This window comes from Ursus maritimus, unplaced genomic scaffold (genome assembly GCF_017311325.1).
Source record: "Ursus maritimus isolate PB19 unplaced genomic scaffold, ASM1731132v1 scaffold_21, whole genome shotgun sequence".
Lineage (NCBI taxonomy): Eukaryota > Metazoa > Chordata > Mammalia > Carnivora > Ursidae > Ursus > Ursus maritimus.
The window spans coordinates 36343765-36370306 of record NW_024424564.1 but is presented as its reverse complement, the minus strand read 5'-3'; the positions used below and the strand labels follow the sequence as shown (position 1 = coordinate 36370306).

Here is a 26542-nt window from a genome sequence, read left to right as displayed (position 1 = left end):
ACATAAATTACATACCAATGACATATAGGATATTATTTACTAGAGAGTCAGGCAATTCTTTTTTTCTCTCAAAATTATTCTTTTTTAAAAATACACTGCAACTCTGCTGGTACAATTAGGGACAAGAAATGTATATGGGAGAACTTACAAAAAACACTTTATAATAAGCTATACAAGTAAATCTATAATTTTTCTTTGACATTATATTTTTCTTCTGAAAGTAGAAATAAAATTTTCAAAACCAATGAACAGGAAAATAATTTTATTTTCAAGCAATCCTTTACATGCCAACTTTAAATTTTAAAATATCATTAGACTTTAAAATATATCCAGAGAGTATCCATGTTATTGCCATTTGCGATCAAAGATGAATTCTTCAACATTAGCTATGGGTCTAGTTGTCACAGCTGCTTTCATTCATGCTTTCATGTCATTTCCCTGTATAGTTACTACTATATTATTGTGGTTTTCCCCAATAACATTCCAAATACGATCATTAGGAATACTTCAACCATAGTTGATCAAACTTCCAAATATCACTAGCAGAAATGGCTAAAGACAAACATTGTTTAAAACAGAAGACTCTTCCAAGAGAATTTTACCAAATAAAACATACGAACCAACTTCTTAAATTACTAAATGTCTTAAAGATGTAGAAGTAATTTAGGGCATTGTTTATTTGACTATATTCTTAATAACATGAAGCATCAAAATTTAGCCAAGCCCTTGCTTACCCCTCAGCCATTCTGGATATCAAATTCCTAAAAATCTAGCTATCTTACTTAGCTTTTTTCCTTTTTTTTTCTTTTCATTCTTTTTTTTTTTCCCCTTTTCCTTCTCCTTTCTTTTCTTTGTTGTTTTAACCTCTCAAACCCAGGATCCTTGAATCCAGCCCCTCATACAGTGGCAATGCTTTCACACCAACCCAGATGTTTCCCATCCCCCATGCCTGCCAAAATAGGGAATTCGCCCCAAGACAACCCTCTCCAGTTTCAGTTTTCACTACTTAAAAAAAAAAAAAAAAAGTCTTCTCTACATTGAGGTGAAAACTTCTTCCCCAAAACTGCCACCTATTTTGGACCCCACCAATCTCAACCCTGGCCCTTGGGCAAACCAATATCTTGTTGCTTTAGCTTCCTTAGTTGTAAAATGAAGACAAGAAATGTATGTGATAGCGGCGTGGAAATGAAATGAGAATGTTTATAAGGCACCTGGCACAATGCAGGGCCTCCATGAGCAGTAGCCTCTCCTGGAATAAGAAACCCTGCTCTGCACGGCTGCCCTCAGAAATGTAGTGGCAGCTACTGTTTTCTCTGCTCCAGGCCAAATATGCCCAGTTCCTTCGATTTTTCTTTGAACAGCATGGTACTGTCTCCCTTATTTTTCTGGTCATTCCTTTCTGAATAAGTTCAGTTTTTTGAGAACTGAACTCTGAGAACACTTCTTTGAGAAGAGTCAACTGCCAGTCCAAAAAAATTATATATTTATCCCCATTTTGTCAACTGAGAGCGAGCTCCAGACCCTGAAGTGTCATAGCAAGATAGTATTTTTCCTTTCTTTCTCTATTGCTGATTATATTTCCTCTCCACCCCCCTCCTACCTCCAGTGTCACTGTATTTGACCCTCTGGCAAGCCGGGTTATGGGGAAGGCAATAGGTATGGATACTTTCTGGCTCTACGTAAGAAGACGGAAGTGCCCCTCAGACATTAGGCTGTGTCTGAGAAGTTTCACTCTTCATTCTGGTAGGATGTCAACTCTTCCTCATCGAGGGTCACGCCCCTCTGTCCTCTCCATTTCTTCTTCTGGACTTCACAATTCTGGGTGGTGGCACCGTAAGACATCTTCTTTTGGGGACTTGCAAAACTCTCGTGGTTGAGTTCTGTCTCCTCGGCTAATTCATCTTGGTCAATGATTCCACACTTCTCCTCAGAGAGATTCTCAGGGTCAGCCCACTCCTGCTTCTCCCCTGAAGCAAAGATTCCATAGAAGATCACACCGCTGTAGTGCACCAGGGCAGCTATAAGGAACACATTCTGCCATTCCTCACGGGTCTAGACAAGGAAATATAGTACCAATTAATGGGGGTTAACAGTTTGTTCTAGAGGCTTCCACTGGGATAAAAATCTCCTGCCCACACCTAAAGGCAATGCTGTGCTTCTAGGGAAGGTAAGTGTCAGATGCATTCTCAGGAGCCAAACAGACTTGGAGTGTTTAAAAAATGAAAGTTAACACTACAGTGAATATAAAAATCAGAGACTACAATGAATGTGTGTTCTTTTAATTTAGGAAACTATTTTTTTAAATAAACAATATGTACCATTTCACGGGTCTTTTAAATATACAAATGGGGTTTCCATTCATATGGTAGGTTACATTAAACTCTCTTTAGGAACCCACCATTTTAAATATCAGAGGTCTCCTTCTTGCTTGCTGTAGGATACATAACAATATTTGAACCATGAAAATGCTCACTCTTGACTGTCAAAAGCTTATTTATAATCCTATTATCTGTGAAAAATACGGTAAATCAAAAAATAATAGGAATTTGTGTTTAAAGTTAGGTGAAGTCAATATCTGAGATTTAGCGGTCATGTTACCTGCCCCGTCATCTCATGAGCAGAGAGGGAAAACATAGATCTTCTGCCTATAAAATCCCCAAATGCCACCTTCTTTTCTATAAAAATTAAATAAATAAATAAATAAATAAGAAAAGTTAACCTACAGTTTTTTCTCCAAGAAGCTGGGAGACTTTCTGAAATCATATTAATAATAGGCAATCTAAGAAAATAGTAGGGTAAAAACTCCATAGAATCAAAAAATTCTTATTTGTGGAAAGCAGCATCCTAAAACCTTTTCAATGACAGAGATGAAGAAAAACCACGTGGCCTGTGGTTGAACTCTGGGGAGGTCTGGGATCCCCTCATCTAAACACACGAAGGCTCAGTAATGGCTAAGTGCCCCACCCTCGTAGATTCTGAGGTAAGGCCATTAATGTATTGTTCATTTTCTTCATAATAAGGAAGTCTAACAGCACTAATATCTTTACACTGGAACATGCTAAGTAATAGGTGGAAACAGGCTATAAAGTTTAATTACTTAGAATTATAAAACAATCTTGGGTAAATTATTTATCCTGAGTTGATCACCTCAGTTTCTTCTATGTGTCTCTAAGTAGTCCCTAAGGTGTTCATTTCCCTTCCCCCACAACACACACCCCTTTCACTTCTCAGTTGAGGAAATGTGGAACCGAACATCGATCAGCCCTGTTGCTGTCAATAAACAATGATTTTTTTAAAAAAAAAGAAGAAGGAAGAAAAAAGTTCAAATGACTCGGCCAAGGTCGAAGACATACACATTTACAGACTGGGGCAGGGCCTTGACATCTCAAGTTTGCACAGTAATTCAGTCCTCTGATACTGCAACCCAGAGCCCCAAAGGAGACCATTACCTTGTGCTTGGTCATTGCACCGACGATGAGGGGACAGACCATTCCAGAGAGGGTCCCCACTCCATTTGAGATCCCCATGAGAATGCTGGCATAGCGGGGGGCAATGTCCAGGTGGTTGACGTTAAAACCTACAGTGAAGCCAAAAAAACCTCAAAATCAGAGTCGAGAACATTTTGGGAACTACACTGCTTTTCCCAACTCTCCTCAATCTATTTGGTTTCCTCTACCATAGGGACTAATGGACACCTCTCCCAAGACAGCTGGGTTGAGGATTGTCAGGCTGTGTCTGCACATAGCAGAAAAACGTGCTGTGATTGATCAGCAATGGCTACCATGGGTCCTCTGCAGGGAGAATTACGACACCTGTGCTCCTAGGTAGACTCTAAAATAACGGTGTTTTGGGGCAATACTGAAAAAATCGAAAGGATCACATTTACCCAGAGTAAACAATCACACTGATTGTTTACAGTGTGATCAGAACCAAACGTGGCCTCAGAATACCCTCCCTCCCAGTCCTCAGCTCACTCCCGAAACGGCAACTGAGGTAAGCCTGTCTTAGTGGCCACATGGCACAAAATGGAAAAGGTCCTTTTTTGATAACAAATATTTGCACAAACATTGGCAGGATTCTCTGTAACTTACAAAAGACTTCCCCATAGGTACTTGATTTGGAGTCTGAGGATCTGGATTCGAATCTTATTTCCACCACTTACGTAAGTTTTAGGCCTTCGTTTTCTCCTCTCTAATGTGGGGCTAAAATGACTACTTAACTCCTAAAAATGCTGTGAGATGAGCCTCGGGGAAATGTGTATGCAAGAGCCCTTGACAAGCAGCTGAGCTCTGCTAACCAGCACTACTAAAACCACCAGGACACGGCCGCGGCAGCTGCCGGGCTGAGCCTCCCCCTCCCTTTGAGGTCTTCTACGGGATGGTAATACTGCTGCGAGTGGTAAACTAAGTTGCCGACCCCTCACTATTCATCAAGAGAGAAGAATGGATGTGTGGCTCAGTTAAGGTTAAGGTTAAGCATCTGCCTTGAGCTCATGATCCCAGGATCCTGGGATGAAGCCCCTGCCTCAGGCTCCCTGCTCAGTGGGGAGCCTGCATCTCCCTCGCCCTCCGCCACTCCCCCTGCTCACGCTCTCTCTCTCAAATAAATAAATTACATCTTTTAAAAAATGAATGAATGGAGTGAAGGGGGGAGGAGCGAAGGCAGGGGAAGGGGCTAGGCTCTGAAAGAGGAGGTCACTGGCCCTGAGAACCAACTCGACCAGTGTTGCCCAGGCAAACATTCTAGAGCAGACAGACCTGCCTCTGGCAGCTTCACTGAGATGCAAACATGGACAAAGGATTTAAACAACGTCGGAAGCTCTGCTTCTTCATCAATAAGGTAGCATAACCATTCTTATAAAATTATTGTAAGAATTAAGTTAAATAATGTATGTTAAGGACGTGGCACATAGAAGTGAAAACCAACAGGAATGTTCTTTATGGCTGGTTATTCATTGGTCTTGTTTACCACTATCTTCCCTGAACTGGCAAAGAGTCCGGTGCATAGTACGCACTTGATAAATAACTGTTTAATTACGCATTTGAGCCGCTGAAATTACAGCAGGGGATTGTAGGTGTTGTTTATTCATGTTTTTGTTTTCGTTTGCGTTGCGTTTTAATTCTCTATTCTGTGCAAAGAACCTGAAAATAGGATTTAAAAAAAAATTTTTTTTTTCCCTAATCTAGCACATTGGTTGTTTTTCCCTACCTCCAATTCAGGGAGAATTTTGAGAAAACCTTTTTTGTAATAAATATACCTTCTCTTTCAGATCCAAGTGGCAGACAATCAGAATATAAAACACCTGCAAGATTAACTAATCTTACTGTTGATTTGAAAGCGATAAACACTTTATTAGGAAAGAACCCAGAGATAAGAAGCAATTAGTATGATCGTTGAGTATTATATTCTGATACAAAGCTGAGGCATCTGCGTTCAGCTAAAGATAATGTGAGAAAAGCCATTTAGATTTCTAGCTGCACAATCCTGGTGTTTAGGCGAAAAAAAATCATTAAGAAACTCAGATACTGATAGATTTTTTTGTAGTAGATACAAAAAAAAAATGCATACAAGCTAGGAGAGTCTGTCTTCTCTACGTAGGACATTTCTCAAAGTAAGCATCACCCATCCCTCTATCTTCCTAATCTCACCTGTGTCAGCTCTCTTGTTGATAATCAGTTCCAAATGGTACCAGTCTTCCCTGACATCCCTATGAACTCCTTATGAAGTCAGCAGACAGCAGATCCTGAGAAATCATTGCCCCCAGGGCCCTTGTCCCTCCCACAGTGTCACTGCTGGGTCAGGTAAACCTTTTTTCCAATCCCAGCCACTCAACTTACGTGGGCAAGTTAAGTCACCTTTCTAAGCCCTAGTGTCCTCAGTGGTAAAATGGATATAGCAATATCCTTCTCATTGGGTTGGCAGGAGGATTATACGAGATCATGTCAAAAAGTCGCTAGCATTGAGTAAGTGCTTAAAAAAAAAAAAAGGCAGGTGCTATTTTTTGGTATATTGGGTTTCTCTCCTTCCGATCACGGTGGAATTGGCAATCCAGGAACAATGTGAGCCTCCATATTTCGTTATCTCTGGAGACAGGATATGAATCCCTTTTGCATCACAGAGCTATCAGAGGAAGGTGTTCCACGTCGACTGGAAACAAGTCATGATTGCTTTATCTCTGCTCCTCAAAGTAGAGACCACAGATCAGCAGCGTCAGCAGCACTGGGGAGCTTGCTGGAAATGCTGAAACTGGGGCCCCACGGCGAAGCTGCTGAATTGGAATCCGCATTTGGCAAGATCCTGGGGTGATGTGTATGGACACCAGAGTCTGAGAAGCCCGGGGGCTAAAGTGAATAATAACTGAACAACACAATTCACAATAGTGAATACTTCCTAATTTTGTTGTGCATCTGGCTCTGGGCTAAGGGTTTCAAAGGCTTTATTTCTACTAGAATGTAAGCTTTATGAGGACACCATCTGGGTTTTTTTCCGCTGTAACATCCCTCCTGCTGCAAACAGCTGCTAGCTCATAGGAAATGTGAGCGAAGGCATGAGTTATCTCAAGTTCATGGCCATCTCCCAACCACCCTGTGAGGCTGCCATTCATTGTACCTCTCCAATTTCTAGGTGAGGAAACCAGGGCTTGAGAATTGAAATAACTTAGCATTTTTTCTTTTATAAATGGCAAATAATAAAGAGAGGCCTCAAAATCAGGTCTATGCATCTCTAAACCCAAGTTCTTAGTAGCTGCATGCTACTTTTAAAGTAGACCCCCCCCCCCAATTTCACTATCCTACAGCTCTGTTTATTTTGAAAAGATCAAGGCTTTATTTTAGGGTGGTTTAAAAAAGTATCAGAGGTTCCATATTTTTCTGTCCTGGGATATTCTTACTCTGATCTTTCAGGCAGCCTAGAACAGTGGAAAGGGCACAGGCGTGGAGCCAGCCAGAACTGTGCTTTACTTCTTCCTTTGCCACCAATTGCACGAACGTAGAAAAATTTCTGATTTTTCTGAGTTTTAGGTACCTCATCAGTAAACTAGTGATGTTACCCACTTGCTTCACAGTGCTGTGAGATACACGCACTATATGTAAACTGTCCAGGAGGTGATCGTTGGCAGGTGGCAGTCTGGTTTAAAGGCAGGAGAACTAAATTTTGCTTTTTCGTCTGTTGTGCCTAGGGCGCGTCGGAAGCCCAAAGACCTGCTATGACAGCGCCCTGGGCTCTCACACACAGTAGGAGACTGGTCTCCGCTCCCGTGAAATGGGGAGACTGATGCCACCTCGGGTAGTGGGAGAATTCCACAGAGGGCTTTGAGCGGTTCTAGGCACAGAGTCTGTGCTTGGTCAAGGTCAGCTCTCACTAGCACCATTATTATTCTTACTATCTGCTCTCCCTGTTGGGGAGGTCACTTGCCCTCTCTGGACCTGAGTTTCCTTCTTCAGAAAATGGAAGCCATGGAGAAGACAAAATTTAAAGCAACTTTCCACTCTAAAAAAAACCTTCAGATTTTATGACACAATGTCAAATGACCTCATCACATGACTTTTGAGCTAATAATAGCCATTCTCTAGTTGGAGGTGAGGATCGAAAATGTCACAAGAGCCTCTGTGACACCCAGCCCAGGCAGGTGACCTGGTCCTGAAGTATGAAAGGGCCACTTCACCCGGGACATGGGCTTGTGCCTCTGCCCATGGCTCAGGGGGACTGTCTGTACTTTGTGTCTTTTTCCAAGCAGGGAAGTAGGGACAATTCGAGCTCGACTGGGCTCCTAAGCCTAGTCCTCAGTGATCTTAGAGAGTCATGCCCACATGATGAAACTCTCTAGCCAGGAGCCTGTTCCCTGGGAATGGCCTGGCTACTAAAGGAAAGTGATACAACACTCCCTTTCCCTTCCTTCCTCCTAAGACTCGCTGAATCTGTAGGAAAGATTTGGAAAACCAAAGGACACCTCACCTGAAATAGCAAAGCCGCTAAATCCTACAGCAAGCACCAGAAAGGAGATGGCCACCCCTTTGGTATGGGAAAAGCCAACCACCAGGAGCAAGGTCGCCTCCATGCCAAAACCTGCAAATGGAAACAGCAGGAAAAATATATACATTGTTTTCGTGTCAGTCAGCTCAGTTCATGCATTTATCAAATAAGAATCTATTCCTACTTCCACAGACCTAGGTTTTTAGTATCTACATTCGGGCCCATTGCTTACAACATTACCTGGGTGCTTCGTGACGACATGACTATGCTAATATTTCCCAGGGCTTCTGTGAGCCTTCCAACGTATACCCTGGTGCACTCTGAATACTGAAAGGTTCCAGCAGGTTCCAATGATAGCCCTGGGATGGGGAATGTTTATTATCAGTTGCTTCATGGGTAGTTGCCCTGCCATTTCTAGATACTAAAACTCTCTTCTATACTGTCAGTGATCCCCCTTTGATTATAAAGTCATGGCCTCTCACAGAAAGACAAAATGACAACACTCTAATACATATTGCCAGAAATGACCAGAAAGCTGTAGTGAGTATCTGAAACAAAAAGCAGCACCTCACTTCTTGTAAAGCACAAGGCAAAATTCTTCCCTTTCAGAAGTTGGCCAAGCTCTCAGGCCTCTTCATAAAAGCCATGAGATATTTGCACAGAAGTACATCAGGACAAAAGTACTTTCTGTTCCTTTCATTCTGAATAAGTGAATCCAGTACAATAAAAAAGGATGAGGAAATTATGAAGATGTTCCTTCTCACAAAACACACACACACACACACACACACACACGAGCTCAGTCAACAGCAGAGAGAAAGAAGATATAAGTACCATTTCCAGGTATATGAAGTGTCCTGGGAGGTAGAAGACAATGATGCTTCATTCTGGAGACTGTCTGCTGATTCCAGACATCACTGACTGTTCTGTAGTTACCTCAAAGACTACACACTCACATCAAATCTCTGTCCCCCTGTTTTTTACTTCTACACAAAGAACACCACCACCATATCACCTCCACCATGCTCTCTCTTCCTCTCTGAATTAATCTGTCCACCTGTGTTTAGAACCCAGACTTTAGAGTCAGACAAGCCCGGGCTCAGATTTCACAACACATCACGAATTATGTGACCCTGGACAAGTCACCCAACCCCTAATAATACAACCTTGTAGGATGCTGGAAGACAAAATGAAATTGAGTATATAAGGCATCGAGTACAGTGCCTGTCACATGAGCATAGCTCAAAGGTCAACCAAAAGTGGGGCACCTGGCTGGCTCCGTCAATGGAGCACGCAACTCTTGATCTTGGGGTTGTGAGTTCAAGTCCCACATCGAGTGTAGAGATTACTTAAAAAAATAATAATAATATCTTAAAAAGAAACAAGCCAGAGAAGTCAAATGTACAAATCTCAGAATCATCTTGGATATTTCTCACTCTTCCTCAGCTTTCACAGACAAATCTATGGGTGTCAGATCTGACCTCTGCTTTCTCCTCTGCCACTTCTTGTCCTGGTCCCATTACCTGTCACCTAGACAACTTCAACAGCTCCTTTTAGTCTCCCCATCTCTTCCTCCTCTGACCCATTCTCCACATCCTCTCTCTCTAAACCACAAATCTAGTCCATTGCCCCTTTGCTCAAATAAAACTTTTCGTCAAGGGTTCCACATTATCGGTGTAGTGCATATAATAAGCTTTTCCTGCTGCCCCACCTGCCAATCCTCACCTCCCTGCCCCCAGGCCATATAAAGCCCTCTGTTGTAGTCAAGCAGATCCATGAGCCATTTCCTACTCAAAACACTTGATTCATGCCCCTAACGTATTTTCACAGGCTCTTCCTTTGCCCAGGATACTCTTCTCTGGCCACTTACTTCTCTTTTTCTAGAGAAACCTCACTACCCTTTAAAGTCCAATTCAAACATTGCCTCTTCTAGGAAGCTTCCCCAACAACCCTGCCCTTCCCCCATGAGTGAAGCTGACATCTCTTTCTTCTTACTCATTTTACAGAACTTTTCAACGTTGCTTTGTAAGACACCAAGTATATAGCACAGAGCCTGACTAGCATGTAGTTGGCACTCAGTAAATAAGATTTCAAGATATTCATTTCATAATGCAAAGGAAAGAAAATAGGACTCAGGATCAAGATAGTTAGGTTGAAATACAAGCTAAAACACTTTTGTAGACCTTGGTAAATTGCTTACCTTCTGAGCTCATTTTCTGAAAACTATCAAAGAAACAGGGCAAGCATTGGTAATTGTTTTAGATGGTCATTAAAAGAGAATCAGATGATGGGGCGCCTGGATGGCTCAGTCAGTTAAGCTTGCAGCTCTTGATTTCAGCTCAGATCATAATCTCAGGGTCATGAGATGGAGCCCCACATTGGACTCCATGCTGGGTGTGGAGCCTGCTTAAAATTCTCTCTCTCCCTCTGCCTCTGCCCCTCTCCCTGCTTTCACACCCTCTAAATAATAAATAAATAAATAAATAAATAAATAAATAAATAAATAAATAAATAAATCTTTTAATAAAAATCTTTAAAAGAGAATCACATGAAATGGAAACAGTGGTGTTTCTCAACTGTGGGCTTTATACCACTGCTACCTGTTATCAACTTTGTTTCAACATTTTAAATTAAATACAAGGGAAAATTGCTAGTGTTTTATACAATAACTATATGTGCTTTAGAAGTGCCCTGTCTTAAATAACAAGGCATCTGGCTGAAACTTCTTTTATCTTAATCTAGACAAAGTTGTGCCAAAAAATTAATTCCTCCAAACAACTAGAATGGAGACACTTTGTGAAGAATAAAACTTACAAATGACACATGAGTTCATCTGTAAGGGAAAAAAATGATCTTTGCCAAACAGGAGATTTCCAAAGGGAGGGGAAAAAAACCATTTAAGAGCTTAAATGGTTCCTAGTGAAAAAATGCTAGAGATAGAACTATATATTTCAGGATCTTGAGGAAAAAACTTGAACTTCAGAAGTGAACAAGAGACCTTGAAAGTGAACCTATCAGAGCTGACAAGAGAAACAGAACTAGGATTTAAAGGTCAGAGGAAAATGTTCATTTCATATTAAACAATCTGAATTTCACACAGGCAACTGATTCAGCCAGACTAGAATTTTTTTACCTCAGTCATGCTTTCCATGTACTATAGAGGGAAGTACACGGATTTGACATCTGTTTTTAAGGACCGTGGAAATGTGCCCCGACTGAGAATGAACTAGAACAGAGCTTCATGTCTTAGGTGATCTGTTTGCTTTAAATGATTCTAGCAGCAAACATCCCTTGCCTATGGAAAGAAAAGAAGGTGACAGACTCTAGGAAATGTGTGATCCTTCTCAGATGAGAAATGTCCTCTATATTTCCTCTTAGCGAACATGAAACCAACTAAATTCATGCAACTAAAGACATGCAAGTGCTTCATTATGTCCAAATCAATCTGGCCTCTTCAGTGATGGCACAAAATTTTCTCTTCATGTATTTATCTCTAGTCTAGCATCTTTGTATATAAGCAAAATAGGACTACCATTTTTAAAAACATACAATGTAGAACTGCTATTTCAAAATATAAAATGACATGAAAAGATATGTGAGGAGGTTTGGGTTGGTTTTTGTTATTGTTGCTGTTTTGTTTGTTTGGTTTTTTTTAAGATGGGAGAGAGGCTAGGGAGATTCAATGTTTACGTTCTAGTTTCTGGAACAACAACAACAAAAAGATTTATTCTCAATAGTCACTTTGTTAGCACTTTAAAATCTTTGAGAATTCTCACCACCACCACCACCCAACACCAACACTATTGGTTACGGAGGAACAATGGCTGAAGTGACTGGGGCAAAATTAAACACGAACAAGACAGTCCCATAAAATATGTTCAGAGTCTTCAAGGCATGCAGCTTGAGAAGCGGTTGTGCAAATGGGGTTGAAATCCAGAATTTTCTTTCAAGTTCCAGGTTAAGAGGTTGCCTGTTTTTGGCTATGGGAAATACATTTGAATAGCAGACAGTTATCGAATGCCTCCTTAGAAAAACTTCTGTTTTGTCAGTGTCTTAAACACAGGAGAGGAAAAAGGCATTGACATATGTTGAGAACTTTTATAGGTGGGACCCATGCTAGGTGCATTTGTACCTTGTCCCATTTAACATCCATAACAATCATTGGAAGTAAATACCATTATTCAGATTTTAAAGAAGAAAGTTAGGCTCAGAGAATTTCGAAACCCATCCCACTCTCTCTACCTCCAATGATAACACTTTAGTTCAAGACATGATATTCTCTCAGCAGAATAACTGAAAAAGCGTTCTAGCTGGTCTCCCTTCTTTCATTCTTATGTTCTATGTTTTATTCTTCAGATTTAAAAACATAAATCAAATCATATCACTTTCTCTGCTTTAAACCCTCTATTTGCTTCCCAGGGCATTTCAAGTAAAATCCAAGCTCTGTGCATATCTACAAAGCCTCCCAAGATCTGGGCCCAGTCGAGCATTCTGGTCCCATCTCCTGTCACTCTCCATCTCACGTCTTAAGCTCCAACCATTCTGACTTTCCTTCCTTCTGCTCTCTGACATACCACATTCATGCCTGCCTCAGGGCCATCGCTCATGCTTTCCTTCTGCCTAAAACACTTTTCTGCAAGAGCTATAATTAGGTGGTACGTGATGAGTTACGACCCATGTGTATGCACAGGAAGGGCAGTCGCTGGAGGTTGATGTTGACTTCATAAGAGGCAAGATGAACCCATGTGGAAGGACATGTGGTGAGGACTAGCGTGAGAGGTGAAAGAGGACAGAACTCACAGTAAAGAGCAAGGGAGTGAGCAAACTCAGAGATGGAAAGAGATATCCAGGGCCTGGTATGAAGTGGGTTATTCAGCTGGGACAGAACGTGATAATCAGAGGACAGGAATTGGGCTCCTGTATTAGTTTCTGATTGCCGTAACAAATTATCACAAATGTGGTGGCTTAAAACAACAAAAACTTACTATCGTACAGAGCTGGAAGTCAGAAGTCCAAAATAGGTCCTATGAGCTAAAATCAGGATGCTGGGAGCTGTGTTCATTCTGGAGGCTCTAGGGAAACTCCGTTCTTGCTTTTTCCAGCTCTGGAGCCTGTCTGCATTCCTTGGCTTGTGGCTGTATCACTCTGACATTTGCCTCAACCATCACATCTCCTTCCCTGACTCTGACTCTCCTGCTTTGTGATTACATTGGGTTCACCCAGATAATCCAAGATAATCTCCCCATCTCAAGAACCATAATTTAAATACAGCTGTAAAGTTCTTTTTGCCATGTAGGGAAACATAAGCATACATTCTGGGAATTCAAATTTGAACATTTGCGGGGGGCCATCAATCTTTCTACCTCAGCTTCCATAAACGCAGTGCCCCACGGCTTCACCTCTCACCCACCAGAGAGCAGGTCCACACCTGCCAACCTTCAGTCTCCTGTAAAAAAGTTCCTTCAGTGTCAGGGTCAAACATCTCTGCCGGGGCCAGCAGTCAAACTGCTGGGACACCTGATGCCAACAGATTATTCCCAAACTCCCTGGTCAGACTTATACCTGAAATACTGTGGGATCAGATTATGTCTGCTCTTGTGCAACCTCCATATAATCTTCACTTCTGAGTAGCCTTGACCCATCTCATCTAGAGTGACAGTCCACCCGTTCCCTCCTTTCCAACGGACTAGCTGTTGTGACTTTTTACCCATAGATGGCGCTGTTCTCTGCCTCCTGCCTGCCCACCCTGCTCACCTGAGGACACCACCATTACCACCACAACCACCCCCCTCGTGGAGGAGTAGCAGCAGTGACTGGGACAATGGCAATGAGCTCAGACAGACTTGGGATCTTGCACAGCATCTGCCCCTTGAGGAAGTCACTTGATTTTACCCCCGTTTCCTCACTATAAACCACAGTGTGGTTATGACTAAATAAGATAATGTGTATAAAAGATGTCGCTTAGTGTCTCACACAGAAAGCATCCAATAAATGCTAATTTAAAACACAAAAACAAAAAGAGGCAAGGAAAAAGTGGAAGGTTTAAAAAGGTGAGCAGTCATAAATATGGCAAATGTTCACAATTACTTTTACCTACCTCTTTCGGAAAATCACCCAGCTTCCTTGTCTTTGCAAAATCAAAACATAAAGCAGGTACTAAATAAAAGCAGAAAAGAGGATGGTGTGCGTGCGCATGTGTATGTGTGTGTGTGTGTGTGTGTGTGTGCGTGCACTCCATATACAAGCATAGGCTGAGAGGAAAGAAGACTATTCAGAGGAAATACTTTTCTTGTGTTTCTTACCAAAATCTGTATGTGTAGAAAGGGAAAAGGATAAGGGGATACACTGCAGAAGCAAAGGATTATGTGTATGGGAGAAGGTGTGGGAAGGATAAACGATAAAGACATGTCACAGGAAATCAGTTTTGGCTTAAGAGTAGATGAGAGAAGCATTTCTGCAGTTGGGGGTATGTACTGATTACCAACTAAGTTGTCCTATCTCAGGTTGCACCAGTATGGGCTGGAGGACCAGTTGGCAGGACTATGATGGACACTCGAGGATCCGCTGGACGAGGGATTTAGGGGCCTTTAAGATCCTTTCTTTCTTTCTTTTTTTAAGATTTATTCATTTATTTGAGAGGGCCTTTAAGATCCTTTCTTTCTTTCTTTCTTTTTTTAAGATTTATTCATTTATTTGAGAGAGAGTGCAAGCAGGGAGGAGGGACAGAGGGAGAGAGAGAGGGAGAGGAGCAGACTCCCTACTGACATGAAGCCTGACACAGGGCTTGATCCCACAACCCTGAGATCATAACCTGAGCCGAAATCAAGAGTCAGCCTCCCACCCGACTGAGCTGCCAAGGTGCCCCCAGATCCTTTCTCGTGGGTAGACATGACCTCCAAACTATGTTCTGCAGCTCAGTTTCATCTCATTCTGTAAAGGCTGCGTAAGCCACCTGTGAAATCCACAGTACCTCCACAGTTCATGATTTTTCTGACAGCCGTTGTGGTCAAAATTTTTCTGCTTCTTAAATAATCAGCCAATTGTCCTCCAATAGGCACAATGATGGTCATAACCATGTGTGGGACTGCTGACAGGAGACCCACCTGGAATGAAAAGAAACAATGAGCTATTTTTCGCTGCTTTGGAGAGATGCACTTCCCTAATTCCTTGCCTCCCCTCTCCCCCATCACCAAGTTTAATCATCTAACTACCTGGGACCCAGATGGGCCTGAATTTTGTAATAAATTATGAATGCATGAATGATTTTAAGTATAGCCCTGTCTCTCCCACCAGACTGGAAGCTCCTTGAGGACAGACACGGCTCATATTCAACACAGAGGCCCCAGCACCCGCCGTAGCGCCCGGCACCTGCTAGTCAAACACTTGGCGCAGAGTGAGTGCTTCGCTGACGGGAACCACTGTGCCTCGACTATGCTAGCTCCTCCAAGGTCACTTCAGACCGTACCTGGAGCTATGCAGACAATCGACCTCTATGAGGCCACTGTTCTTTCCCTTGTAGAAAGGAGGTTACGTCTTTCATGGTTTATGTTCCACCATCTAGGTCTTTCCTCCTAAAACACGGACAACCTAAGGACAATGGCTGGGGACACTGAAAGAGGTTCTTTGTCAACTGTACAAGGCAATGGCTGTTATTGCTAAAGCTACCATTACAGCAAGAGGAGTAGTCTGCAGAATGAGCTTTAAGGCTCTTACTGCTACTCACTGGGTAATTAAAGGGGGGAAAAACCCACAAAAACCTCTTACCTTCAAATCTTTTTATCCTCACCTAATATGCAGTCCTTGAATTTAGCTTCAAAACCACTTTGAGATCGAAGAGAACAAAAATCTTTAAAAGCAGCTTAATACAGCTCTGATCCTTATGAAGAAGAAATTGAATAGCTATGTATACCATGCCCAAAATGTAGAGCTTGTCTGACCTCTAGGGTACTAGGAGTCACAGAACTGTTATGAATTCTGACCAGCAATTTAATTATTTCATCATGCAAAGATTTTCTCAGTAGAAGCGAGATTTAAAGTTCAAGAACATTTGAAGCATCTCTGTGTTTACCTTACTTATTGCAAATCCAAAGACCTCTTCGAAGTAAGCAGGCTGACTTATTAACAGCAAATAAAAAGTCCAGCTTCTGCAAAAATTTGCCACAATGATTGCATAAACCGGCAATGATGTCAAAAACCTTTTCCACGGTGTGTTAAATTTCTAGAGAGTAAAAATACCATGAGATTTTTAGTGACTATATTGACATATTACTTTTCTTAAGAGGACAACACAGTCACTAAGAGAAATAGAAAAGAGACAAGTCTTTCCATCTATACTTACACTGAGGCTAACCACGTTGGCTCCTTCTCCTATACTTGTCTCTATGTAGGTCCTCTCCTCACTGGATATTGTTGGGTGAGCAGCTGGGCACTCATAGGCCTGCAATAGCCAAAACGTGTACCAAATAATCCCAAACATGCCTGCAGTAAAAAACAAAAGGCTTAATCATATGGTTTCCTTGTTTTCCGTCTCTCAATATTCCAGTTCTCAAAATATTCCCAGATGGCACGGTGTTCATCTAGGAGAAAGTATTTTGTTGCTTTTCCTATTATTGTTGTTGTTGTCGTTAACTGGTATTTAAAGAAAGATAATATTGTTCTCATTAAGAAACTCAACTTTAATAGAAGCATTAAAAAATCCTAAGTAGACAAGTATTCCATTTACATGATAAGCTTGTTTTAATAATCTCTATTTTCATATAGTAAATTCTTAGTCAACCTCATTATACAGTAAAATACCATCTCTATGAGTCATCCATGGGAACTCATGAAGTCAGATTACTCACCATAAATATAAAAGACAGAGGCCCATCCAATGTACTGTACCAACACCCCAGCCAGAGGCATGGCAATCACAGCCCCTGCATAGGAACCTAGAACAAGAAAACACGGAGGAAACTTGACAACGGCCACACAGGCCCCTCCCACCCATCTAGAGTTCCTGTTGTAGAGATGAAGATGAACCAAACTAAGAAGAGCCAAATGCCTCCCTGCAGAGGGACGAACTCCCAGCATGTCTTAAAATAAGGCTTCCAGGAGAGAAAGGTCACTGGATGCCCTTTAACTTTATCCAGGTACCATGGAGGGAAGGGACAAAGATTACTCAGGCACAGCAATTTCAAATCACATGAAGGAATAGGACAAAAAGAGGAGGAAAAATCTAAGAGAAATGGGAAAAATTCAACCAGGTAGAGTGTTAGGGGCTGAAGAGAGCAAACAATGGAGCAAATGATTTTCCTTTCAGAGCTCACAGTTCCGAAGAATTATCACCTCGGTCTTTAAATGAGGGACCTCAAACTATTAAGAAATCATACTTTTCAGAGTCTTGATTTCCCTTAAAAAATCAGGAAACAGTTCTATTCTAGGATGGCAGAATGAATGGGAAGGCTGGTCTCTCCACCTACCTCTGGAATGGGCCCATTTTTAAGTGTATTTCTTTGTAAAAACACTTAGCCTTGTAAATACTTACTTACGTGTGGATATTTAACTTGTCTAGACAAGATCACGAAGGCTAGAGGCAGTGGCCTGGTCTCCACCATCCCCTACAACTTCGTGATAATCTGCTATAGAAACACGAGCCCTAAAAACTCCCAATCTGTATTAACTCTATCCAAAAAAATTACTACCTGAAATTCTCTCTGGGCTGGGAATGAAAAAAATTCTTGGTCAGAAAAAGTGAGTAGCAACAGGAAATTCTGTATTGCAGACTCCAGTGCTAAGGAGACCTTCAAGAAATGGGAGTTTGGGAATCTTCCTGAGAAAGAGATGAAATCCCAAGTTTCCAAGCTGGGCCTGACTGGCCATGAAAGGCGCATCCTGGAATCTCAAATCTGAACCTCATGACACCTGAAGGAGTCTCTCAGTCACTCAGAATCATTATCCTCGGATAGAAGATGGGAATGACATCTCTATGTCAAAGAGAGGTTTTGAGAATCAAATATGTCCGTGAAGATGTTTTGTAAGCTGTAATTAGTGCCGTACAAACCCCAACAATCACATGACTGTAATGTACAGAATGACAATGCATTTTTCTTTCAGCCTCAGACTTCCTCAAACCAGTAAGACAAGCATTCCAAGGCATATTGTTTAGAAAGAGCTACAGGCCTGACTCTGCTGTGGGTGTGGAGAAGGTGGTCTTCTCTGGGCCAAATTTCCTAGAAGTGAGAGGTAGGGGAATGCCCGGGGCAGGGAGGGTCCAGGGATAACTCCCCCACCTAAGATGCACTGGGTGCTTTTTGTGTGCTCACTACTCTGTTGAGGATTCCAGAGCCATGATTTTAGTTAACCCTTTTTTCAACTAACCCTTTTTTCAACCTCTTCGTGGTGGTACCAATATCATCCTCATTTATAGGGGAAATCAAGGCTGGGGGAGGGGAGATATATTGCGTGAGGTCACACTGACAGGAACCAGGTCTGTAGGAAATCCAGAGCCTTTATCCGTAACTATTTAATAATTTGGTTCTGCCTCCTCCATTCCAAAACAGCCCGTTAATTCTTCCTAGTAGGAAACATTCTCTCACTGAGGAAATTTTATACTTGAAACTGTCCTTCCCTGTCTAGCAGACAAACTCTCCCTCATCCTTCCAGACACAGCCGAGTGTAATCTCCTGTCACACCCACAGCCCCTGAACATACCTCAGTGGGGCGTGCCACCCAGACTGCCCTGGGGGAGCTCTCTGCCCCTTGATCCCTCCCTCCGTGAGCAGACGGTGGAGGACAGAGGAGCCCTCCAATGCTTGTTGAATGGCGTGAGGAGGGGGAGTAGCTATTAGGAGTGGACGCATCCCCAGGTCTGTCCTCACTAGCTGGGAAAACTTAACTTGATCGGATATTTCCTAATGTCCCTGCCAACTCCAACATTTTTCGTGTAAGAACAGATTAACCCCAAATATGGGTTTCCTTCTAATGACATTTTTCCTTGGCTGTTCTTTCAAACCAAGGCCACACACCTTAGCTGGGAAAAGTAATAAAGCCTATGACTTTGATCAGGTAACGTTCCTTGAGAGTCAGCCATTTTTTAAACCAGCCCTTGAAGGGTTATAAAGACACTAAGAATGGGCACGGCAGCCAGTCATTCTCGCTTTGCTGGCAAATCAAAATGCAAAGCCTTATAAATAAACCATCCAAAGAAAATAAGATCAAGGATCTGACAGTTCGTAGGTTGGAATCTTATATTTTTCTAGAGTTGGCACAAGGTCAGTAGTGAGGTGGAGATGATCTTGAACTACAAACAAGAGGACAGAAATGGTTTCTACGGACAAGAGGGGCTAAAGATTCAAAGGCATCTCAACTGAGCACGCCGTTCCAAGCTAGGCGTAAAATAGGCACATTGGTGAATACGTCACACCAGAGTCCCAGGGATTCTATATTATTATAATAATTATTATCATTATTATGCAAGGAGGTAAAGAGAAAGAGCAAGGGAGAAAGAAATTAAAATATTCACAGAAATTAAGAGGAAGCTTTATCTCTCCCTTTCTCTAAGAAATACATGTTGGTTTTTCCTAGGAAAGACATACTAGCTTAAAACACTAGGCAGAGCTGAATTCTGATCCTAATTTTGCCCAGTCCCCATTATGACTTTCATGGCCTTAAGGCACTTTTATCTCCCTGGGCCCCTTCCCCAATAAAAAAAATATTGGAAAATATATTTTACAACTGTGTTGATGGGGTCAGCATGCACTGTCCTTGTTAAATTATTGTTTGGTATCTAGGTACACCCTTCAAACACTGATTATTCTGGAGATACATAGAGGGCCAGTCCCACAGAGTAAGACAATTTTAACAAGGCGAAGTTTGGTGACCTAGGAATTAAAGTCACTTCACTACTTAAGGACCATTAATATACTTTCAGGTAAGATGGATGGCCTCCATTTTCATCTGGAATATAATGGTAAAAATTAATCAAAAATCTATATGACAATATGTACATAGTAGTGTGTAGTGAGGAAAGTTCTGAATTAAGAATCAGGTGGTCTAGGGGCACCTGGGTGGCTCAGTCAGTTAAGCATCTGTCTTCAGCTCAAGTCATGATCCCAGCTGGGATCAAGGCCCTCATGGGACTCCCTGCTCAGCGGGGAGTCTCCTTCTCCTTCTGCCCCTGCTTTCTCTCTCTCTCTCTCTAATAAATAAAGGGGAAAAAAAAAAAGAATCAGGTGGTCTACCTTCTGTTCCATGCCCAGTGTGACCTTGGACCTTGATTTCCATTCAATAAAACTCAACTTTAAACTTTAGTTTCAGTTTCTCTGTCTATAAAAAGAAGAGAAGCAAAAGGCTTCGTGATTCTCTCTTTTCTGCTTTTGACCTCGGCAAATATCATTTGTTGGCTAATTCAACCACCACTTCCAACCCCTGCTTTCTGACCGTTCTCTACTAACGGTGCCGGGAAAGTTAGCACTTGGTTTCCTAGCTGCTTCTGCAGTTGGTAAAGCATCTGACACAATTAGGGCCAAGGAAATATGTGGAAGCCTGCTAAGGAGTTTCTGGAAAGCTTTTGCTTTGCTGATAAAAGGAACAGATGTGGTTAGGACAACCATTTCCACTTCTTCCTGCCTGGAATGTGGGCTTGATGCCTGGAGCTGTAACAGCCATCTTGTGAACCTGAGGAACAAGTGTGAGAGTAAAGAGCTATCACTTCTATGATAGTGGAACAGAAAGTCAGAACATGCTCAGGCCCTGATGGATCACTGAGCAGTAAAACCAACATCAGCAATCACTCACCTTTGGACTTCTGTTACGAGAAAAAAATAAATCCTACATAGTAGGGTCTTCACTTAAAGACAAAGCATTCTTAAGTAAAACTTATGATTCTAATACACTTACCACAAAAAGAGGTTGTGGCCAGTCGGCTTCTCTCCAAAGGTGGTGCCCACTTACTCCACATTCCATGGCAGGCTGGGTAGGTCACACCCTGGCAAAACGGTTGAAAATAGATTATTTGATTTGACTCCAGTTTCTGTTTGTGTTTAAAACATGGATCCTGCTTCTTTAAGAGAGGCTACAAGATAAAAACCCAACTCATAAATACCAAGTAGCCTGTGTCAGCTATTTTAACTCACAGTACAGATGCTGCAATTTGAATATCAGTTCCAGTGTAAGGATGGTGGGGAATGGGGAAGGGGTCTTTATATTTCATATTATGATAGGATATTGGTGTAGAAAGGGATTTCTGCAATCAGCTGACCCTTGCCCTCATTTCCAGATACAGAACCTGAGGCTAAGAGCCATTAAGTGACCACATTCTAGTCTTTATGGCTGTTAATAGCATTGTTTTCCACCCACCAGTATTTTCCGAAGTCCAGTATATGTCCCTCTAGTGGAATGAGAGTTGGATTTGAGTTCCTACAACAAATGACATTTTTTTATCATAATTGGTGCATATATATTCGAATAGGCCTTAGAAAACACTGTAACTGACGCATGAAACCCATGATTTCAAGGATATTGTTGCTTACGATGAGATTCGTGTGTGTGTGTGTGTGTGTGTGTGTGTGTGTGTGTGTGTGTGTTTAATGAATTGATCTAGGGAAAAACTGTAGGTAAATTACAGTACAAATTGTACACGGATATGACAGAAGTGCTGGAGGTTAGAGGGGAATGACCGAGCTTGGGAAACAGTGGTCTACATCGGGGCTTGGGAAACTATGGCCTGATTTAGCTCACCATCTGTTTTTGTACTGCTCTTGAGGAAGGACTGGTTTTTACATTTTTTCCTAGACTCACATTTTTATTTTCTTCTTAAGTTTTTTTTTAATTCCAGTATAGTTAATACACAGTGTATATTAGTTTCAGGTGTACAATATAGTGATTGGACAATTCTCTGAGTTAAATCTCTGCGTAACACTACACCCTGGACATTTACAGATTTATTAATAAATCCATTTAAATTGCTTTAGTAGAAAGGGACGCTGCTGTGTGAACTATAGGATTCGGGCTTCAGTTTCATTGTTTATTAAATGACTGGGTTTGGATTAGATTATCTAATCTAAGATCATTCCAGGCTCATGTGAAATTCTGCACTCTATGAAATGGTACTTTATTGTGTAGACGTTTGTAATCACACAGGCATTCTAATTAAAGTATTCATAATTGTAGGTAAAACCAGAGAGTGGGAAATAGCAGGACAAAGTGGAAGATCAGAAAACTAAGTGAAGCAGGTTTTCTTCAGAAGCTGGATTATCTAAAGGACCACACTGTATCTAGCAGTAGCAAAAACCATGAAGGAAAGAATCTCCTACCTCCACGAGCCCTTGCAAGATTCTGACGCACATGACACAGCCGTAATGCACTCTGGCCGCAGAAGGGATGAACATGTTCAAGGTTGATGTTAAGAAGATGGCAGCTCCAAAGACCCTGAGGGACCAAAACACTGTGTTAGGGGGCAGGCCCACCTGTGGATGTGGCACTTCAGTTAGACATTAGGATTGAACCTCAGCTTTCATGGACAAACCACCATGGAAATTAATAAAAAGAGAAATAGATGTTAGGGTCTGGTGTATCCCAAGCTAGACTGTTGGGCGGCTTTGAATCCTCAGCCCATCCCTGGACCAATTGTACAGGCAGGTTGTTGGCAATACAGGAATGTCCTTCCTGAATGAGGTCCCAAAGCTAGAGACTGACCAACGTGAGGTGAGCTTGCTGGAGATGCACCATTCTGCTTGGTTCTACCCAGCTGACTCATTCGATCACCACATGACATCGGCGCATTTGCATTATGTCTCCCGCTTCACAGTTCTGCTGTCACTTTACCAGAAGGCCATACTCTCTGAAAGCAGGCTGTGTCCTGGGACCGGCCAAGCATAAAATCAACTGTGTACCTGTCTGAGCCCCCAGCTCGCTCCCCAGTGCCCCATGCCTTCTCCTGCCTGCCTGGACCAGAGTGTTCTGGGAAAAGAGAGCAGGCAGCATTTTCTTCTTCTCTCACACATTAATGATGCTTCAGCCCTTTCAACATGATGGGAAACATTATGTGTGATTTTCTTTTATGGCAGAAGTGTAAGCAGTACCCCCAGAGACCAGGTGAGCCAGTATTTTATCACTTTTGAAAAAAATACAATAGGTAAGTGATAATAAATAAAGGATACAAATTAGACAAGAACGTAAGTAAGTAAAGTCATGCTTGTATATATTTGGATCTTATGGTATTGACTTTCAAACTTAAATAAAACAAAATATATTTTATATTGCAACTCAATACATAATCACACACTCAAATGTAACCAAGTTTCAAAAACCAATACTAAAGTGTGCAATGAATTAAGATATTTTCTATTCTATTTTATTCTATTTGATTATCCTCTCTTCTATTTTTCTCTCTTTTTTTAATAAAATGCTCATTGGTAAGTCACTATGTTGATTCCATTACCATCTAATGAGTTGTGTTTTGGAGTTTGAGAAACACAGCTCTATAAAATGTATGGCTCATGAAGTCCATACGTATACAGTGACACAGGACATACAACTGGAAGGAAACCAAAGACATTTGGTACACTCCTTTTCTGCCACATATACATCCTACGTATCTTCCAAGTGGCTACCTTCTTCTGCTTGAATGCCTCTAGTGACAGAGAACTCCACTGCTCCTTGAGGCAGCTCATTGTCTTGGATACTTCTAATTGCTCAAACACCTACTGTAGAATTTCAAGGGCATTAAAGACATCTTACACTCTAGAGGCAAACCCCTACTACTCACATGACAAAATCTGTATGATACTGGACTGTACTAATATAGTACATAGAATGTCACTTGTCAAAGGAAACTCAAACATAATCTAAACCACGCTTTATTTCACAGATGAAGAAACAGACCCAGAGAAGGGGAAAAAAAAAAAAAGTGACTCAGTAGAGGTCACCAAGTAAGTTATTTAGGGTCCAGGAACTATTTCTTCTGATTCAGATTCAATTGCTCTTTTAGTGATTACTAAAAGAATTGCAAGATAAATTAAGTTAGGCAAAAAAGTAAATAAAAAGAGACTTTTAAGAACAGAATCATATCAATATCTGGGAATCACATCTATTGGAATGGCTCTTGTCTTTCATTCTGCATCTCTAAATTGAGAGCGAACTCTGAGATTTTATAAAAATACGAAATCGTGTTATGATCTGTACCACATTCATGTTATTTCAGTTCTCCTTACCTGTTAGCAGCAAACTTATTTGAAATGAAACCACCTGGAATTTGTGTCACGATATAACCCCAGAAAAAAGATCCATGGATAAGGCCCACTGTCTCTGGATCCCAGTTAAACTGTGCCGTCTGAAATGAAAAATCAGATATAGTTGTGTTTGTAAGAAAACACTTGACCACCATTTTTCACTGATGACCCTACATAACAACCCCACAAGGTCCTTCTTTCCTTCCTTTACTCGACAAATATTTGTGGAGGGCTTCTTGTATGTTTGGGATGTAGCAACAGACACGACAAAGTCCCTGCTGTCGTTGAGCTTGCCTTCTAGTGAGAGCAAGGAGAGATTATGAACAAACTTAAATACATACATATGTATGTACTATGTATTATGTAATACATACATATGTATGCATGTATTAAATATAAAAATATGTATTTAATAATGATGCAACTCTTTTTTTTTTTAAGATTTTATTTATTTATTCGACAGAGATAGAGACAGCCAGCGAGAGAGGGAACACAGGCAGGGGAAGTGGGAGAGGAAGAAGCAGGCTCATAGCGGAGGAGCCTGATGTGGGGCTCGATCCCATAACGCCAGTATCACGCCCTGAGCCGAAGGCAGACGCTTAACCGCTGTGCCACCCAGGCGCCCCAATAATGATACAACTCTTAAGCCATTGAAAATGTGATTCTCCAAACCTAGACCCCCTTTCCTCCCTCTCTTAGCAAAGCAATTCATTCTGTTCAGACTCCTTGCAAATGTTCCTTCCTCTGAGGAAGCTCCCCAACTCCCTTTTGAAGTGGTCACTTTTTCCTGTACTTGTCCCACAGGCCTCTGTCCTTAACAGTCATGGCCCCTGCCTGGTGCTGTTCTCAAACTAGCCATTCACATGTCCATTTCCCACACTGGTGGAAAGCAACCCTAAGGTGGCAGCCATGTCCCTTTGACTTTATAGCCTGAGTACCTAAAATAAATTTCTGAAACATAGAAGGTGCAAGTATATATTTGCCAAAGGAATGAACACATGAATGGCTTTGTAAAGGACTGGGCCACCTGGCTGGCTCAGTCCCTAGTACACGCAACTCTTGATCTCAGGGTCGTAAGCTCGAGCCCCACATTGGGTGTAGCGATTCTGCCTGAATACCTCTAGTAGCAGAGAACTCAACTGCTCCCTGATGCAGCTCATTCTGCCTTGGATACTTCTAATTGCTCACACATCTACTATAGAATTTCAAGGGCATTAAAGACATCTTGGAATCTAGAGACAAGCCCCTACTACTCACATGGCAAAACCCATATGGTACTGGACTATATTAACATAGTCCATTAAAATAAGTCCATGTTACCATAGTCCATTAAAAATAAAATCTCTTAAAAAAAACAACAACAATGATATCGAAATGGAAGGTGTTCCTGTTATGGAGGAAGGGTTCTTAATTATCAACATATTATGCCTTCTCAACTTTTGTCGGTTTATTTTGCCATCAGAAGTTGTTACATATTTATTTGCTCATTTATTCAACATTCACCTAGTGCCTCCTGTGTGCCAGGTCAGGTGCTAGACAATGCAAATACTAACTCAAACAAGAATTACCTCTGTGTTCTAGGAGATCACAGTCCATGTAACATTGGCCTGTCCTCTATACCACATTTCCCATTTTACCAATTAGGAAATTGAAGTTTAAGAGTAAAATGAAACTGGGGTGTCTGGCTGGCTCAATTGGCAGAACATGCGACTCTTGATCTCAGGGTCATGAGTTCAAGCCCCAGGTTAGGTAGAGATAACTCAAAAAAAAAAAAAGAGTAAAATGAAACTAACAATCATTCATTGAAATCAGCTCACCAAATTTTTATTTTGTGCTACTACGTGCCACATATTGTTCTAGGCACTGGGGATACAACAGTGAACAGAACAACAGTAATTGCTGTCTTCACAAAGATGCTGCCTTCACAACGGGGCAGCAGATAGGCAACACGTACAGACCGTGTTAGACAGTGATCAGGGATAAGGAGAAAAAATAAAGCAGGGAAGGGGTCAGGAAGTGCTGGATAGGAGTGAGGTAGAGTGCAATTTTAGAGAAGGAAGTCTTCATTGAGGAGGTGATTTTCGAGTAAAGACCTAAAGAAAAGAAGGAAACAAATCTTGCTGGTCATTATCTGAGAGAACTTTCAAGCAGAGAAATAGCAAGTGTGAAGGCCCTGAGGTTGGAGGAACAGCAAGATGTCAGGATAGCTGGAAGGTAATGAGTGAAGGACACGAGAATAGGAGTTAAAGTAAGAGAGGTTCAAATGTCACCAAGGACCTTGGCTTTTACTCAGAGAGGCAGAAACCATTGGAAGCCTGGAGCAAAAGAGGGACATAATTTTGTTAAGGCACTGTCCATAT

The 26542-nt window shown here is 41.6% G+C and overlaps 1 protein-coding gene across 1 annotated transcript in view; it reads right to left on the bottom strand.

Moving 5' to 3' along the window:
• Positions 1-249: 249 nt before the first annotated feature.
• The window catches only part of SLC17A8 (solute carrier family 17 member 8), a 43589-nt gene continuing 17296 nt past the window's right edge, over positions 250-26542 (bottom strand). Inside the window, exons 3-11 of the mRNA XM_008705721.2 lie at positions 24165-24283; positions 22266-22380; positions 20851-20938; positions 16815-16901; positions 16310-16449; positions 14942-15074; positions 7954-8064; positions 3450-3577; positions 250-2052 (exon numbers count right to left, since the gene is read on the bottom strand). Coding sequence (XP_008703943.1) covers positions 1729-2052; positions 3450-3577; positions 7954-8064; positions 14942-15074; positions 16310-16449; positions 16815-16901; positions 20851-20938; positions 22266-22380; positions 24165-24283 — 1245 coding nt within the window. The 3' untranslated portion in view covers positions 250-1728. The remainder of the gene's footprint in view (positions 2053-3449; positions 3578-7953; positions 8065-14941; positions 15075-16309; positions 16450-16814; positions 16902-20850; positions 20939-22265; positions 22381-24164; positions 24284-26542) is intronic.